This window comes from Cavia porcellus, unplaced genomic scaffold (genome assembly GCF_034190915.1).
Source record: "Cavia porcellus strain 051 isolate PalLab524CR breed Dunkin Hartley unplaced genomic scaffold, mCavPor4.1 scaffold_8, whole genome shotgun sequence".
Lineage (NCBI taxonomy): Eukaryota > Metazoa > Chordata > Mammalia > Rodentia > Caviidae > Cavia > Cavia porcellus.
Window position 1 is genome coordinate 31,137,164 of NW_026947491.1, and position 18,623 is coordinate 31,155,786.

The window sequence follows — 18,623 nt, forward strand, 5'->3', positions numbered from 1 at the left end:
GAGAGATACCAGTCATTTCAGTTTTCTGCATGTAAATATATAATTTTTTTAGCACCATTTATTGAAGAGGCTTTTCTTGCTCCAAAATATATTTTTGCTCCTTTGTGAAAAATTTGTTGGATGTAGGTGAATGCGTTCATTTTTGGGATCTCTATTCTGTCTAGTTGAGCTCTGTTTCTATTTTTATATTAATTCCATGTTGGTTCAATTACTATGACTCCATAGTGTATCTTGAAGTGAGGTATTGTGATGACTCTATCTTTGTTCTCTTAGTTCAGGATTACTTTGACAATTTGGGTTCTTTGGTGCTTCTGTATATGAGTTTTAGGATTTTTTTCTAGTTCCTAAAGAATGTCATTTGTATTTTGATGGAAATTACATTCACTCTTTGATCATTTTGTGTAATATAGATAGTTTAATAGTATGAATATTTCTAATCTAAGAACATGGAAGACCTTTCTGTCTGTGTCTCCAATCTTTTTCATCAGTGTTTTGTAATTTTCATTGTAGAGATTTTTTCCCTTGTTACATTTATTCCTAAGCATTTTATTATCTATTTTTGGTAATGAATAGGGATTCTTTCTTTCTTTGCAGATTTATTATTGGTTTATAGAGAGCCTACCTATTTTCATGTATCTTTTGTATACTTTGATAAGTTTATCAGTACTAATAGTCTTTTGGTGAACTCCTTAGATTTCCCTATATGTAGAATTTATAGCAAATACAAACAAAGATAATTGCACTTCTTTCCTTCCTAGTGGTATGCCTTTTATTACTTTGTCAGTTTTTCTAGCCAAAACTTCTAATATGATTTTGGATAATAGAGATGAGTGTGGGCGTCATTATTTTGCTCCTTTTCAGAGGAAACTTTTTGAGATTTTTTTATGTCTTCGTGGTTCAGTTTTGGCAGGTCATATCTAGAAATTTGCCCATATCCTCTGGTTTCCCAATTTGTAAGTCTATCATTTTTCATGACACTCTCTAATGATCTTTTGTAATTCTGTGGCATCAGTTGCATTGCTTCTTTTTCCAACTCTTAATTTCATTTATTTGGGTCTTCTCTCATTTTCTTAGTCTACCTATAGGTTTGTCAGTTTTGCAGGACATGGTGGTGCATGCTTAATAATCCCAGCACTCAGGAGGCTACTGCTGGAGGATTGCCAAAAATTTGAGGCAGCCTGGGTTACAAAGTGAGTTCAAGGCCATCCTGAACTACACAGCAAGATGCTGTCTCAAAAGACCAAAAGAAAGAAAAATCAATTTTGTTAATCTTCTCAGAAAACTAATTCTTTTTCATTCATCTTTTGTATTGTTAGTCTGTATTCATTTCTTCTTGGAACTTTAGAATTAATTTTATTCTATTGATTTAGGTTGGATTTGTGATTTTCTAAGTCTTTGGGACTGCATTATTAGGATGTTTATTTGAAACTTGCCCTTTTTTTTTAACTTGTAGCACTTAATGTTTTTAATACTTTTTAAAATTTATTAAAACATTTACTAGTAAGTATATGTTTATGCTACTCAGTGATTACATTCATCTTTGGAGGTTGACACATATACATAGTGCATCTTTATCATTTTTATTCCCTAACCGCTTGTCCTCCCCTCTGCCTTCTTGTCCATATCATCTTACCATAGCTACAGAGTAGAACCTCTGTATTGTTTTGATTTGCATTTTTCTAATGGCCAAAGACTAACCATTTCTTCACACACTATTTGTATTTCTTCAAAGAAATGTTTATTTCAAATGCCCATTTTTAAAATCAGGTACTCGATTTGGGGAGAGTTCTAATTTTTTTGAGGTTTTTTTTCTCTGTCCAAGGAATAACTAATAAAATGTTTTTTTTTCCTTCTGTAGGTTGTCTCCTCATACTGGTGATTGTTTCCTTTGTTTTGTAGAAGCTTTTTAATTTGATATAATCCCATTTGTTGATTATTGGTAATATTTCTTGGGCATTTGGGATTCTGTTCAGGGCAACCTTGCTTATGTTTGTTTCTTTAAGAGTTTTACCATTTTTTTCTTCTGACAGATTCAGTGTTTCTGTTACATATATATACATATATATATGTGTGTGTGTGTGTGTGTTTCTGTTATATATATTTTGATTTGATTTTACATATATATTTATATATATGTGTGTATATATATGTATCTGATTCATTTTGATTTGATTTTAGTAGAGTGAGATGGATAAAATTTGTTGTTCTTCATATGGATAACCAATTTTCCCAGCACCATTTGTTAAAGAACCTATATTACTGCCCCTTTTTCAAAAATCAGAATGTTGAAGTTGCTGCGGGGTTATTTATGCATCCTATATTCTATTGTATTGATAAACATGTCTTTTTATCAATATCATGCTATTTTTACTACTGTAGCTTTCTAGAGTAATTTGAAATCTGGGATTGCAATATTTTGCTCTTTTTTTGCCCAGGATTACTTTGTTTATGTTGGGTTTCTTCTGTTCCATATAGATTAAAGAACTGTATTTTTCTGCTTCTGTGAAAGAGCTGATGGTAGTTTTAGAAATGCACTAAATTTACATGTAATTTTTGGTAACATGGCCATTTTCATGGGCTTCTGAAATCTGAGTGGAAGATGTCTTTCACAATTCTTGCATTCTGCACGTGCCTAAAACCAGCACTATGTGGATAATGTAAAAGTCCAACGGGGAGCTTGTCGTTGAGGGTGGGGGAGTTGATTCTGAGCCACTGCCAGTAGCCTCACAGGAAGCACTAACTTTTCTCTTCCTGGAAGCAATGCGGCTTGTGTGGCTTACCCGAAAGCCTGATTGGTTGGCTTCTTGTTGGATGCTCCCAGTCGTAGCATCAAGATGAAATCTTAATATTGTTTTAATTTGCATTTCTCTAATAGCAATGTTGAGCATTTTTTCCATGTATTTTTTGACCGTTTGTGCTTCATCTGTGTTTTTTCATTTCATGTGCCCAGTTTTTGATTCGGTCTTTAAATTTGGAAGATCTAATTTTTTTGAGTTTGTTATATATTTTAGATGTTAGTCCTTTGAGGAGTAGCTGGTAAATTTTTTAATTGATTTTTCTCTTCACTTTGTTGGTGGTTTTCTTTGATGTGCAGAAGCTGTGATTTATTGTGATCCCATGTGTTGATTCTTGGTATTATTTCTTGTGCAACATTCAGAAAGTCTTTGCCTATACCTGTCTTTGAGAGTTTAATCTGTTTTATTTTTGTAGCAGTTGGTTTTTGTTCCAAAGTTGAAATCTTTGATCCATTTTATTTTAGTTCCATGCCTGGTGACAGATGGATCTAACTTCAGCCTTTGACCTGTGGCTCACCTTTTGCCCGCATCATTTAGTAAAGAGCCTATCTTTCTTACAGTTAAGAGATCTGGCCCCTTTGTCAAAGATTGCAAAGCTGAGTATGCCTGAAATTGTGCCTGTATCTTCAGTTCTAGTCCATTGATCGATAAGTGTAGTTTATTTGCCAATATCATGCTGCTTTCATGCCTAACTTTGCAGGATAATTTGAGGTCCAGAATTCTGATGACCCCTGTCTTGCCCTTATTCCTAGAATTGCTTTTGCTATGCTGTGTCTCTTCAGAGTCCATATGGAAGTTTGAATTGTTTTCTCCAGTTCTGCAAGAAATGTTACTGGTATTTTGATCACTTAAATCTATATAACGGTTATGGAAGTATGAACCTTTTGCCTATGTGGTTCTCCTCTCCAGGAAACGGGGACCATCTTTCTATTTTCTGGTATCCACTCCAATCTCCTTTGTTTTTGTTGTTGAAGTCTTTCACTTTCTTGATTACATTAATTCTTAAGTATTTCATTTTTCTTGATGCTATTGTAAAAGTTACTATTTCTCTAATTTCCTTCTGAGTTTGTTTTTGGTATACAGGATTGGTATTGATTTTTTAGGGTCAACTTTATATCCTGCAACCCTGGTGAATTTGGTGGTTAGTTCTAAGAGTCTTGGTAGAGTTCTTAGGGTCTTTTATGTGGAAAATCATATCATTGGCAGATAATGTAGTTTAACTTTTTTCCATATCTCCTTTTTTTCTTTCTTTTGTCTAATTGTTCTAGCTTGTGTTTTGAGAACTATGTAGATCAAAAGTGCTGATAGCTGACATCCTTATGTTGTTCCTGATTTTAGAGAAAATGATTTCAGCTTTTCTCTGTTGACTATGATGGTGGTCAATGTTTTGTCATAGGTGGCTTTAATCTATTCCTTTTAGTTGAAGTTTTTTTAAATCAAAATTTTGAATTTTGTGAAATGTTTTTTCTTTTTATAGTGAGATGATCGTATGATTTTTGTTCTTGCTTCTGTTTATGTGATAAATTACATTTATTGATTTGTATCTTAAATCGTTATCCCTGCATCTCTAAAGTTAGTCCTACTTAGTCATGATGATTACTTTTTTTGATGTATTGTTGCATTCTGTTTGCCAGTGTCTTATTAAGAATTTTTGCATCTGTTATCATTAAAAAGATTGGTCCTCTCCCTCTCTCTCTCTCTCTCTTTTGTCTTTTTGAGACAGGGTCTATCTGCAGATCAGGCTGGCCTTGAGCTCACTTTGTAGCCTAGGCTGGTCTCGAACTCCCAAGGATCCTCTTGCCTCAGCCTCCCAAATGCTGGGATTACAGGCGTGAACCACCACGCCTGGCTAGTTATCTCTCTCTCTATTTTTTTTGGTTGGGTCCTTTTTTGGTTTTGGGAGCTGTATAATGCTTGTTTCTAGGAATGACTTTGGGAGTTATGTTTCCCTTTCCATTTCATTAAAGAGTTTGAGAAGTATTGGTATTTGATCTTTTCTAAAATTTTTGTAGAATTTGGCAGTAATTGGTTGTGACCTGGGCTTTTCTTAGTAGTTTTATTTTAGTACCTCTTCAGTTTCATTAATTGATACTGGCTTTTTAAAATTTTTTTTCTTGGTTCAACTTTGGTAATTCATACAAATCTAGGAATTTAACCATTTCTTATGAGTTATTCATTTAGTAGAGTACAGGTCCTCAAAGTAGTTACCAATAATATTCTGGATTTTTGGGAGATTCCTTTGTGATTTAATCTTTTTCATTTCTAATTCCCTAGATTTGAGTAAATGGTTTCAAAGAAACAACTCTTCAATTCATTGATTTTTTTTTTACATTAGATTGATTACATTGATTGAATTACATTGTTTCTGCTCTGCTTTTTATAATTCTGTCCTTGAACTGGATTTACATCTCAGTTGTTTCTATTTTTCTAGGGCCTTGAAGTTCATGATTAGGCAATTTATTTTAATGCATTCTGTTTTTCTAATGTGGGAATTCACTGCTATAAACTTCCCTCCTACAACTAATTGCTTTCATTATGGCCTATAGGTTCTGGTATTCCTTACTGGAATTACTGTTTAATTGTAGAAACTGTATAATTTCTTCTTTAATTTCCTGTGTGATCTAATGATCATTCAAGAGGGTATCATTTAATTTCTGTATGTTTGTATATCTTCTGTGGTGTCTTTTGCCAATGATTTCTAGTCTCACTACGGTATGATCTGATAATATGCATAAAATAATTTCAGTTCTTTTGTATTTGCTTAAGCATGCTCTATGGGCTTATAGGTGGTCCCTGTTGGAGAAAGTCCCATGTGCTGCTGAGAAGAATGTACTCTGGTGATTTTTAATGGAATACTAAAAATCCATTAGGTGCATTGGTTTGAAGGCCTGGTTCAGTTCTGATATTTCTTTGATGATTTTTGTTTTGCTTAGTTCAATTGTCCCTTTGAAAATGGGGTATTGAGAGCCCCCATTACAATTATACTGGTGTTCATATGATGTTTCATGTTCATTAGTGTTTGTTTCACGAAGTTGGTTTCACTGGTATTTGGTGCACATATAAATCATGTTGAACTGTTTCCTTAACCCATGTGGTGACTTTATCTTTTCTGATCAATATTGGTTTTATTTTGTCTGAAATTATGATAGCAGCCCCTATTTTCACTATATCTCTTATAGAATAAACCTCTAGGAACCCAGGAGGAAGTGTGCAGATTGCCCCATCTTTTTTCTGCATTATATTTAGTCTCTTCATCTTTGAGGCTGTAGCTTTCCCATCAGATTCTTTCTTGTTTCAGGACTTTGCTTCTCTCCTTCTTTTCTTAGTTAGGTTATTATTTTCCAGTGTCTGGATTCTGAATCTTGGAGAGGCCAATTTGTGGATGCTTATTACTACTTTGTCGTCTTTCTGAAGTCCCTTTTTTTTTTTGTCTTTTTTTCTTTTTATCGGTACCGGGGATTGAACTCACAACTGCCTGCTTACAAGGCAGGTGCTTATGCTGCTGAGCTAAATCCCCAGCCCCCTAAAGTCCCTTTTTAAGTTCTTTCCATCATTTTTCTGTCATCTCCAGAAGTAAAAACATTCAGTCCCCAAATCAGATGCCATATACCTCATTTTTTAAGCAAAAAAAAAATTTGTTCTGATTTCTAGTATATTATTTGATTCTGGGATAACATCTATCAATTAGCAATTTTGCCTTGCATTTTAATGTTGTACATTTCTTGCTGGTAATAACTGTAGATTACACATGTCTGTGTTCTCTAGCTCTTAGTGACTGATTTTTCTGTGTCAGAATGCTTAAAGAACTTTGAAAAAGTGATTTACATTTACAGTGTGTTTTATAATTTATGAAGTCTTTCACATTTATTCTCATTTAGAGTAATAGGCATTTCTCTGATATTAATAGTGTGTGTTCTTACTCTTAAGTTGTATTTTTAGTACAACAAACTAGCATTTTATTGGTTAAAACAGCAGTAAGACCCTTGGTGAGATACAGTGTGCGATTATGAGTTTATCAGCAAGTACCAAATTAAGTTGTTTTATCTCTTTATCCCAAACACATGGCCTTGTACCTGGAACACAATTGTTTCCTGTTAAATATTTAATATATAATTTAAAAACTTCAATCGGAAAGCAAAGTTTTAGGCAGGCACTGTGCCACTGAGCTATTTCCCCGGGCTTTGGAAATCAGTTTTAGCAGTCTCTGTGTCTCTTTTCAAAATTTCATTGGTACCTCCAACCTCTGGAACAATCCAGTCACAGATAAGTTTGGAGGTACTGGCAATAAAATTTTAAAAATTCTCTGCCTTTTAATTATTTTATTATAACTTCGATTCTTAACACAAGTTGAACTATCATTATCATATCTACAGTTACCATTAGAAATGAATTTACAAGTTACCTAATTTATCTGGATTCTCATCTAATTCACCTTATTTCTTGACTTTATTACCTATGTACCCATTTGTATCCATGTTTGTTTTCTTTGTGAGACTTATAGCTGTTTTTATCTCCTTATTGTGCTGAGAAATATCTGTTTCAATGTTGTAATAACTATTTGATTTGATAATATTACACAAGATAACGTGCACAGTTTTCAGAATGTTTTTCTCTGGTTACATGGGGCAACAGTGACATACAGTGGTTATTTAGGTTATTTGCTGTATAGAGCATGTTGTTACCTCTGTACTTTTTCAACAAGAAGTTGAGCTATGCTCTAATTTTTCATGTTGAAGTATAAGGCAGCAAGTAATTTTTTTCAACAGATCTATAGAAAAGGGGATTAGGTGTTTCTATCCAAAACAGTATTATTTACTTAAATATTTAAAAAATTAAATAAATGTTACTAGCTACCTGTTGCTTTCTAATGATTTAATTTAATGTTGGTATTTGTAAATGATAAGGATTGTAGTTTTCTTGGAAAATAATTTTTTATGTATTCTGAAGTCCAGGAAATGGGAGTTTCCTTACTAGAAGACCTGGTATACCTTTGGGTGAAGATTGGAAAAGCATGAATGAAAGACAGTCAGATTTCGTTTTTGAAAAACAAGCAGCGCAACGTATTTGGGGACAAAGTTGGGAAGAAATTTCAAATTTTTTTGAAGATGTGAACCAGGCAACTCATAGTATTCTGTCAGAGAATTGTGGCTCTTATGTTGATCAAAACATGATCAATTTATTAAGTATAGATCAACAAATGATGCAGAAAACTTTTGACAAGTGTATTTATGATAATTTGGGGAATACTTGTTTAGTCACTAATTTTGGTGAAAACCAACCCACTGATGGATGTGTTAGGAGCATTTTTACAGTTCCAGAGTCAACTTTTACTGATCCTGCATTTAATAAAACAAGTTGTCCCGAAAAATATCAGCCAAACAAGAAGTATCAGAGAGAGCACAACAGTAATGAAATACATGATCTCAGAATTTTTCTTGAGGATTCTTACCCAGCCAGTTATGAAAAACAAGGTTGGTATTATATTTGGAAAGTGTAATAATCTATGCTTTGTTTTTAGCTTTATTTTATATGTTTTATGTGTATGTGTATATTCACACACACATAAACATTGAACTCTCTGTAGCAGATTAACCATGTTCTATTAAAGTTATTTTAAACCATTGAGTATTGCATATATGTGGTCTTTTTTGCCATTATTCTTTGACCAATACAAAATAATATCTATTTATATAGCATTTACATTGTGTTATATAAGTGATTTAGAGTATGTAAACTATACAGGAAGATATGAGTAGGTCATATGGCAGATACTAAGACATTTTAAGTAAGAGATTTTGCATTTTGGTATCTGTAGAAGTGGTTAAAGGAGGTCCTGTTTCCCTATAATTGCCAAGAGATAACTGTAGTATATATGTTTGGAGAATATGAAGCCAAAAATAGCATTCCTATTATATGACATCGTGGACCAGCAATTTTCCTCTGTATGTGTTATGGTAAGGTGCTTTGGTTCAGTGAAAATAGAGCATGCTAAATTTTTAGCTCAGTAGTTTTATTTTTGCAGGAAAACATAATGATTACCACGAGAAGATGCCGCAGAAGAATAACCAGGAAAATCCAGTAAACTCTGTGTAAGTTTTTAGTGCATTTAGGGAATTGTATTAGGTTGCAGCATGTTGAAAGATGTACTGGTGCAAAATGGCATAGGTCTATCACTGAGTGTGAGCTGCCAGGCCACAAAGAATCCTTCCTGTATTCACAGTCTCAGTGATATCACTCTCACTGAGAATGTGGTGTTCACATTTGCCAGCTTGCAAATACCTTCTTATCTGAATATTACTCTTGAGAAACTGTCTTACATGTTCATATAGCCACCAGAATGTCAGTTTACTTATTTACACTAAGAAATAGAAGCCTCATGTATATAGGACTGCTTCCTGGCACGAAGAACATATCTTCTTTAGAATCTCCTGGGAAGGTTGTATGGTTGGTAGACAATCAGAACAAAGAATAATAGAGTTGATGTCAGTGGCGTAAATATGCATATCAGCCAGCAGCGGTTTATGGAACAATGTATATTGTAGAGCTTCTCTTCATTGTCAACATGTACCTCTCAGAGACGCCTTATGTCCTCTGTGTTCAAGATTACTATCTTCACCTCATCATTGTGGCATTTTTATATGAAAACAATTATGCCCTATCAGATCTTGCTGCTGGTGTACAAAATGTATTTAATGGAATTTTAATTAATCTATTAATGCTTGATATTTAACTTTTCTTTAGTTTTGGGGCCTGTCCTTTACTGATTCCTTTACATAATGACCTACAATTACCATGGTACCTTAGCTCACAAACTTAATTCTTTACACAACTCTAGTCACAAACCAAATTGGACGAGAACCAAACAAATTTTCCCAATAAGGTCAGTGCTGAACCTAACCAACGAATTTGATTCGGTTCTTGCCCAATTTGGTTTGTGACTAGAATTAAGGAAAGGATTAGGTTTATGAACTGAGGTACCACTGTATCGGTAAAGAAATATTTATTTCAGCTAGTAGTTTCTGAGTCATTCTTTCTTAGTAATAATTAGCCATATCTTTGGTTTTTTAGTCTTTATTGTAATAGGATCTGTGCTACAGCACAAGGAGGGAAGTACCCAGGACCTTCCTAGACTAACACCCAATTTTTCGTATCTTTACAACTGGAATAATTAACTAGAGCCTATTTTTATCTTGGATATGATTCCTAGGGAAATCTTTAAAATATCTGTATGCCACTTTTATGGGAGGAGCATATACAATTAAAATGTAGACCCCATTTTTTCATAAAATTAGCATACTAAATTCTTTGACTTCTGAATATAAGGAAATTCACAAGTAAAAAACCATAGTAAGCTTTAAATTTTAAAATGTATTTTGCTTTAGAGCATGGTCCTTAAACCTGCCTGCAGATCTGCATTTACTTTAGAGGGGTGATTTCAAACCTATAGAAAGCAAAGTTTGACCCATATATAATAAACAGGTTCGTTAGCATGGAGTTTATACATTTCATTTATTTATTTATTTATTTATTTATTTATTGGTGCTGGGGATCAAACTCATGACCTAGCGCTTGCTAGGCAGTCGCTTATGCCAATGAGCTGAATCCCTAGCCCTATACATCTTTATTTTTAAAATAGCTTCCAGTATACTTTTCTGAAGCTGAGTTTTAAAATCATAATTTAAAGCAAATGAGAATAAAACAAATACTAATACTATCTCATTTATGACCCTTAGGTGTAAAAGCCCTCTGGAAGGAATACATGCTAACCAGTTAGGGGACTTTGGTCTTGGTGAGGTAAAGCACATTGTCATGTTAACTTTCCTATGAAGTTATTTATATTTTAACATTTATAGTTTACAGTACTTTTATGTATTAAATTTTTTTCTGGTACTCTTTTCTTTATGTTTTCTTACACTTGTAAAATCATGACTTAGATATGGAAATAAAAACACCTTTCAAACTGTAATGTCCCTGAGACAAACCAATCTGGATATTTTTTAAATGTTCTCTAAGAGCTATAAACTTTCTTAAAACAAAAATGGTTTAAGTTTTAATGTATTTTGAGCATAAGTACACATTTAAGAATATAGAAATATTGAAAACATCGACTATATAATATTGTAACCCCTTCTCACGAAAACTCTGTATTGTTGTAACAATATTAGAAACTTTATGTGCCTCACAGTATCATGTTCTTAAAATACAAATGAACTCATACTACATGTGTGTCTAGAAAGACAGCTTGAAAATTGCTAGGGCTAATCAGAAAAACAAGAAGCTTTTGGTGGAGTTTAGTGAAGAAATTTTTGAGTAGAGTAATGGGAAGGTTTTTATCTGTGATATCTCATCAGGGTCAAAGGTCAAAGTGGAAGCTGGCATAAGTCGTAGATTCTACCATAAGAACCAACGCACCAGGCACTGTAGGTGAGGAGAAGAGGGTAGCAGCACAGAAGGAGGTCAGGGCTGTGCCTGCCAACTGGTTAAGCAAACTCAAAACAGGTTTTAGCTTCTATTGAGAAGAACTACTGCAGAGACAGGAGAGCTAAGTCACAGGTGAACAGCAGGAAACAGACCTCTTGTGTGTTGCTAGTTGAGAAAGAGGAAGTTGCGTTCCCATGATTCTTGTGTTGGAGGTGGGAAAGAATAGGAGGAATATAATTATTTAATTTAGTAGTAGACAAGATTTAAAATGATTGCTTAAAATGGGAAGGTAGTTGCTAGAAAATTGGAGGCACGGAATAATTTTAAAACTCAAAGAAGTAGTATTGTCACACAAGAAATCCTGACAAAAATGGAGAAAATGGAATAGAAGTTCTACATAAAATGTAAGGAATGAAATCTGCTGAGAAATTACTAATGCGTTAGTTGTGAGATGGCTGACTTTCCTTACTAAGATTTCAGTATCAAATTGAGAGGAAAAAATTATACATTTACAGTAAACAGGTACAGAACATAGTAACAGAGGTTAAACATACAGAAAATGAGGAAACGTACTTTAGCAATGACTGTAAAAATCCCATTCAGAAAAGAGCATGGTAGAAGATAAAGAGTTACTGATGACAGCAGTCATGAAAGCCTGCTGGTGTAGCATTGTGCAGCCTGGATGCACTGGATGAGCAGTTCCTTGAATAACTAACTTCTCACTTTGAGGAATCTTCTGTTACCTGTTTTAGTGTAAATAGAGATTAAACCCAGGGTTTTTGTATGAGCTGCATTCCCAGTCCTTTTATTTTTTACTGACACAAGGTTTTACTAAGTCACCAAGTTGTCCAGGTTAGGACTGACACTCCTGATCCTCCTGTCTCAGACTTCTTTGTTATCTTTCTTGAACAAATTTGAAGTGGATATTGGTGTGCATGCATGCCTTGGAGTCCTAATAGATATTTTGATCAGGTTTCTAATGTGATAGTACCACTCCATTTTTCTTGTTCATGGTGCAAGTTTTAGGCGTGACTGTCAAGAGATGAACAGCAGACTTTTAAAATAATGAAATAATGGCATTAGGGAAGAGGCTGTGCTCCGTATAGCTCTTCAGGTAGCCAAACTGGTAAGGACTCCATTATCTTTAAGTGATTGTTTCCATATTTATAGTGAATGTTGATATCAGGTAACAGAAGAGAATTGGTGGTAGAGAATTGTGAAGAAAATTTTTGTAGGCCCCCTTTGGAAGTAATGTATATTAGTCTCTGCCCATAAACAGAAATTAAATTACATGTCCAGACCACTCCAGGGAAGGCCAGGAAGTTAGTCAAATTGTATACTAGGAAGAATGAGGTTTGATGAATAGCTAGATAGTTTGTCCTTTATCCTGTCTACCTGAATTAACTCGGTATCCTACCAACAGAGAATATGTATAAAACATTTTCTTTTGATCCATGATATATTTGCAAATACAAATCATGAATAGGCCATTAAAAAAATTAAAAATTTAACAAGGATAGATTCATATCTACAGTTTGTAATCAGAATTCAAAAAGTTCAAAATTAAAACATGCTATTTAATTTCCTCTAACCTCTTGGAAATTAAGAAATTTTTTAAAAAGGAAAATTAAATCAAATTGTAAGTTATTTAGAGATAAAAATCAAAAATAATGTGTTTTATAGAAATTTATACTGCTAGCTTTTTAGTACTTTTTAAAAAATTACATAAGTAATTGCAACTTAAAATGTCATAAAGCACAGCAGAACAAAGTGGTTTAGGATCTTGTCTCTTTTCATTCACATTTACTATGATTCCTTGGTGCCTTTTATTTTTGTTAGTAATTTATTTCTTAGCAAGTGTGTATCTTGTTGCTTGCAATTTCTAAACCAATGTAAATTTCATTTAATCTCAGGATAATTTTTCTTATGAAATTATCTTTGTTGAATTGCAGTAATATAAACAAAAGAGTATTATAAAATGAATTAATAATGTTGACAGAGCAGTTATGAGTGGATATTATCATGTACACTTGGAAATTGTTAATGTTTTTATTTTCTAGGTTATGATGGAAAAAGGAACATGTTCTTTAAAAGGCAGGCCAGCATTTAAGAGAATCTGTCATGGTAATTATATAAGTGAGTTTTATTGATTAGAAAACTAACAGTTAAATAGAAGTCAGTTATACAAGGGGTTTGAATTTTTTACCAGCCAGTAAGTATTTTCTAAATATTTGAAACTAGTAATGCATTTAGCTCGTAAAAATTACTTTGTATTTTTTACAGCATATATGTGATACATACACATAATGTACATGTAAAGTTTGACAAGTGATGAAACAGATATCCTTGTACTCAACAATGTAGTTTATGAAACAGTAGTACTGTACTTTTGAAAATATCAGTTCCATTTCCTATACTGCCCCCTAGAGGTAAATATTATCCTGAGTCTGTTTTTGTTATTGCTTCATACTGGCTTTTAATGTGTTTTATTTTTACTTTGCTTATAGTATCTTCTGTTTTATCATTTTAATGTAAATTATCAGCCTTTTGTTATATCTGGGTTTCATTAGAAAGTCTGTACTCCAAGATTATAAATAAATTCATATTTTTTCTAGTGTTAGTATAGTTTTATATTTTTCCATTCATGTCTTAATCTATTTGTAGTTTATTCAGATTTCAAATATGAGATATATATCAATTCAAGTTTTAAAAATGTATCTTTATTAAGTATTTGTGATATTATCTTTTTAAATTTTTTTATTTTTTGTTTTAAGAGATTAAGACAAAAGAGCACATAACGAAGATCAGAACAATGCAAGTTACACAGCATTTTACCACAAAACAACCCATAATTAACAGTAACTACAATAATGTCTCTTTCTTTGAAATAGTTGAGCATAGCTTCATATACGATAGTATCAAGCATAACAAAACAGTATAAAACCATTCAGTAAAATGAAAGCACTACAGGGCTTTCAGAACCAAATAGCAGAGAATGAACAATAGCTACCATATTATCTCATTTTCCATAGAAAACTTATTTATACTATCACACATAATAATACCCAATAAGATGTAACAGGATAGGACCAAAGGCAACAAAAAAATAAAAGCATAGTAGGACTTCAGAGTAAGATGATACTAAATTAGCTCTGGCTATTCTAATGTCTTCTTTTCTTTAAGATAGCTGTTTATACCATCACAAATAATGAAATCAAACAAACTAGGATAAAACCATCCCAACTAATGAAAGCAGACATTATAAGGCTTCAGAGCAATGTAATGGGGAATCATGATCACTATAAACTCTTATGTACTCTTACCATTTCTTACACTAGGGAGACTACAGTATTTATACATGTGAGTTTGATTTATTTTGCTTATGAGTATGGTCTCAAGTTCTGTCCATTTATTTATAAAATCTCAATGTGATCATTCTTTACAGCTGAGTAGTACTCCATTGTATAAAAATACCACAGCTTTTTTATCCATTCCTCAGTTGACGGACACTACGGACACTTAGTTTTTTCCAAGATGTGGCTATTACAAATTGTGCTGCTATAAACATGGGTGCACATAGACCACTGTGGTATGATGCTTTCAGTTCTTCTGGGAATATGCCTAGAAGTAGAATAGCTGGAACAAATGGGACTTCCAATCCCATCTTTTTGAGCTCCAGACTGAACTCCAGAATGGTTGCACCAGACTACACTCCCACCAACAGTGCAGGAGAGTTCCCTTTTCCCCACAGCCTCTCCAGCATTTGTTGTTGGTAGTTTTCTTGATCCTGGCCATTCTTTCCAGAGTGAGATAGAATCTCAGTGCTGTTTTAATTTGCATTTCTCTAATGAATAATAATGATGAATTTTTTCATGTATTTATTTGCCATTTGTATTTATTCATCTGAGAACTGTGTATTCATTTCAGATGCCCATTTTTGGATTGGGTCTTTGAATTTCAGGGGTCTGATTTTTTTTTTTAAATTCTTTATATGTTTTAGACAGAAGTCCTTTGTCTGAGGGACAGTTCACTAAGATTTTTTCCCAGTTTGTGGGTTTTCTTTTCACTATGCTGGAGATTTCTTTTGACATGCAGAAACTTTTTAATAAGACGTGACCCCAGTTATTGACTCTGGGAAGTATTTCCCGGGGGGTTTGATTCCTGTTCATGAATTCTCTACCTACCCTTATGTCTTCAAGGTTTTTACCCAATTTGTCTTCCAATAGATTTAGTGTTTCTGTTTTAATATTCAGATCTTTGATCCATTTAGATTTTAATTTAGTATATGGTGATAGGCATGAGTCTAGTTTTAGTTTTCGGCATGTGGAGGGCCAGTTTTTCCAGCACCATTTATTAAAGAGACTGTCGTTCTTCCAGTGAACATGCTTGGCCCCTTTATCAAAGATAAGGTGGTTGAGTGTGTTGGTAGTTGTGGTTGTACCTTCTAATCTATTCCATTGATCTTTAGATCTGTTTTTATTCCAGTACCATGTTGATTTTATTGCAGTTGCTTTGTAGTATAACTTCAAGTCAGGGATTGTGATGCCTCCTGACTTGCCTTTGCTGCTTAGAATTGCCTTTGCTGTTGGAGGTCTCTTCTGGTTCTAGATGAATTTTAGGAGTGATTTCTCTAGATCTGTGAGGTATGTTGATGGTATTTTCATTGGGATTGCACTGAATCTTTATAACAGTTTTGGGAGAATGGCCATTTTTATGATATTTATTCTTCCTATCCATGAGCAAGCGATGTCTTTCCATTTTCTGAGATCCTCTTGAATTTCTTTTTTCAAGGTATTATAATTTTCCCTGTATAGATCTTTTACTACTTTTGTAAGATTTAATCCTTAAGTATTTCCTTTTTTTGGATGCTAGTGTGAAGGGTGTGGCTTCTTCTATTTCTCTCTCAGTGATTTTGTTGTTAGTATATAGAAATGCTATTGATTTTTGAGTATTGATTTTGTATCCAGCTACACTGCTGAATTTATTATATCTAAGAGTCTTTCAATGGAGTTTTGGGGGCCTTCTATGTAGAGTATCATGTCATCCACAAATAATGATAATTTAACTTCCTCTTTTCCTATCTTTACCCCTTTTATTTCTCTCTCTTGTCTTATTTCTCTGGCTAGTATTTCCAGTACTATATTAAATAGGAGTGGTGATAAGGGGCATCCTTGTCTCGTGCCTGATTTTAAGGTCAAGGCATTCAGTTTTTGGCCGTTTAATATAATGCTGGCTGTTGGTTTGTCATAGATGGCCTTTATCATATTGAGATAAAGACCATCTATTCCCATTTTCTATAGGGTTCTTATCATGAATGAGTGTTGGACCTTATCAAAAGCTTTTTCTGCATCTATAGAGATGATCATGTGGCTTACTTTTGGCTTTATTGATATGGTGGATTACATTTATTGACTTAGATATGTTGAACCATCCCTGCATGCCAGTATGAATCCCATTTGGTTGTGGTGTATAATTTTCTTGATGATTTGCTGCATCCTGTTTGCCAATATTTTATTGAGAATTTTTTCATTTGTGTTATTAGGGAGATTGGCCTGTAGTTCTCTTTTTTAATTGGGTCTTTCTCAGGTTTTGGTACTAGAGTAATAATTGCTTCAAGGAATGACTTAGGAAGAATTGCTTCCCTTTTGATTTCATTGAACAGTTTGAGGAGTGTGGGCATTAAGTCTTCTTTCTATTTCTTGTAGAATTCTGCAGTGAATCCATCTGGGCCTGGGCTCTTCTTTGTAGGTAGGGACTTAATTACATTTTCAATTTCATTAATAGAAATTGGGTTATTCAGCAGTTTTACATCTCCTTGACCCAGCTTTGGTAGTTCACATGTTTCTAGGAATCCATTTCTTCTGTGTTATTGAACCTATGAGAGTAGAGGTTTTTGAAATAGATGTTGATAATCTTCTGTATTTCCACAGAGTTTGTAGGGATTTTGCCTTTTTCATTCCTTATTGCATGAATTTGAGCTGTTTCTTTCCTTTTTAAATAAAGTTGGCTAGGGGCTCATCAATTTTATTTATTCTTTCAAAGAACCAACTCATTGATTCATTGATTTTTTTTGGATTGTTTTCTTAGTCTCTATTGTATTAATTTCTGTTCTGATTTTTTATAATTTCCTCCCTTCTTTTGGCTTTGGGCTTGACTTGCTCTTTTTCTAGACGTTTGAGATGTAGCAATGATTGTTTATTTGTATTTGTTCTGTTTTCCTGATGTGGGAACTTAGTGCAATAAATTTTCCTCTGAGGACTGCCTTTATTGCATCCCACAGATTCTTTTAAGTTGTATTTGTATTTTTGTTTGCTTGTAGGTATTGTTAAATTTGTTCTGTAAGTTCCTCTGTGACCGACTGATTGCTCAACAGTGTATTATTCAATTTCCATGTGTTTATGGAGTTTTTGCAGTTTCTTTTATCATTAATTTCTAGTTTCATGGCACTGTGCTCTGATAGCATGCATAGAATAATTTCAATTCTTTTGCATTTATTTAAATATGTTCTGTAAGCTAGTATATGGTCTATTTTAGAGAATGTCCCATGTGCTGCTGAGAAGAATGTATATTCTGGTGTTATTGGATGGAACACTCTGTATATGTCTACCAAGTCCATTTGTTCACAGGTGTGATTCAGATTTTCTGTCTGGTTGATCTGTCGCTTGGTGTCAGTGGTGTGTTAAGGTCTCCTGTTGTAATTGTGTTACTGCTAATTTGATTTTTCATTTCTATTAATACTTTATATAACTGGGTACTCTGGAACTTGGTGCATATATATTTAAGATACTTATTTCTTCCTCTTTAAGTTTTCCGCTAACCAATATGTAGTAACCTTTATCTCTTAGGATCATTCTTGGTTTGAAGTTCACATTATCTGCAAACAGAATAGCTACTTGTGTTTTTTTGTCAGTTCCTGTTGCATGAAGTATTGTTTTCCATCCTTTGACTTTCAGTCTGTGAGTTTCATTTTGGGTTAGATGAGTTTCTTGCAGATAGCATATGGTTGGATGTTGTTTCTTGATCCATTCTGCCAATCTGTTTCTTTTAATTGGTGAATTGAGACCATTTACATTAATGGTTATGACTGTTACAGATTGGCTTATTGTTGACATGTTATCTTTCTGCTGGTGCATTTTATCTTTCCATTCTGTTTAGTTGTCTACCTTGCTTAGTGGTTTTTTCCTATGTATGTAGACTGTCTTTCAGTATTCTTTGCAGGGTTGGCTTGGTGTTCATGAAATTCTTCAGCTGTTCTTTGTCATGGAAGTATCTTATTTCTCCATCCATTTTAGACAGTTTTGCAGGATACCTAAGTCTAGTTTGAAAATCATTTTCCTTTAGGATCTGAAATACTTCACTTCATGCTCTTCTTTACTTCGTTGTTTGTGTTTAGAAGTCTGCTGTGAT

At 33.5% G+C, this 18,623-nt stretch overlaps 1 protein-coding gene across 1 annotated transcript in view; it reads left to right on the plus strand.

Moving 5' to 3' along the window:
* Redic1 (regulator of DNA class I crossover intermediates 1) overlaps nucleotides 1-18,623 on the plus strand; it is a 55,615-nt gene that overhangs the window by 22,742 nt on the left and 14,250 nt on the right. The window contains exons 8-11 of the mRNA XM_063254553.1: nucleotides 7,743-8,266; nucleotides 8,818-8,884; nucleotides 10,529-10,589; nucleotides 13,277-13,340. Of these exons, the coding sequence (XP_063110623.1) occupies nucleotides 7,743-8,266; nucleotides 8,818-8,884; nucleotides 10,529-10,589; nucleotides 13,277-13,340 (716 nt within the window). The remainder of the gene's footprint in view (nucleotides 1-7,742; nucleotides 8,267-8,817; nucleotides 8,885-10,528; nucleotides 10,590-13,276; nucleotides 13,341-18,623) is intronic.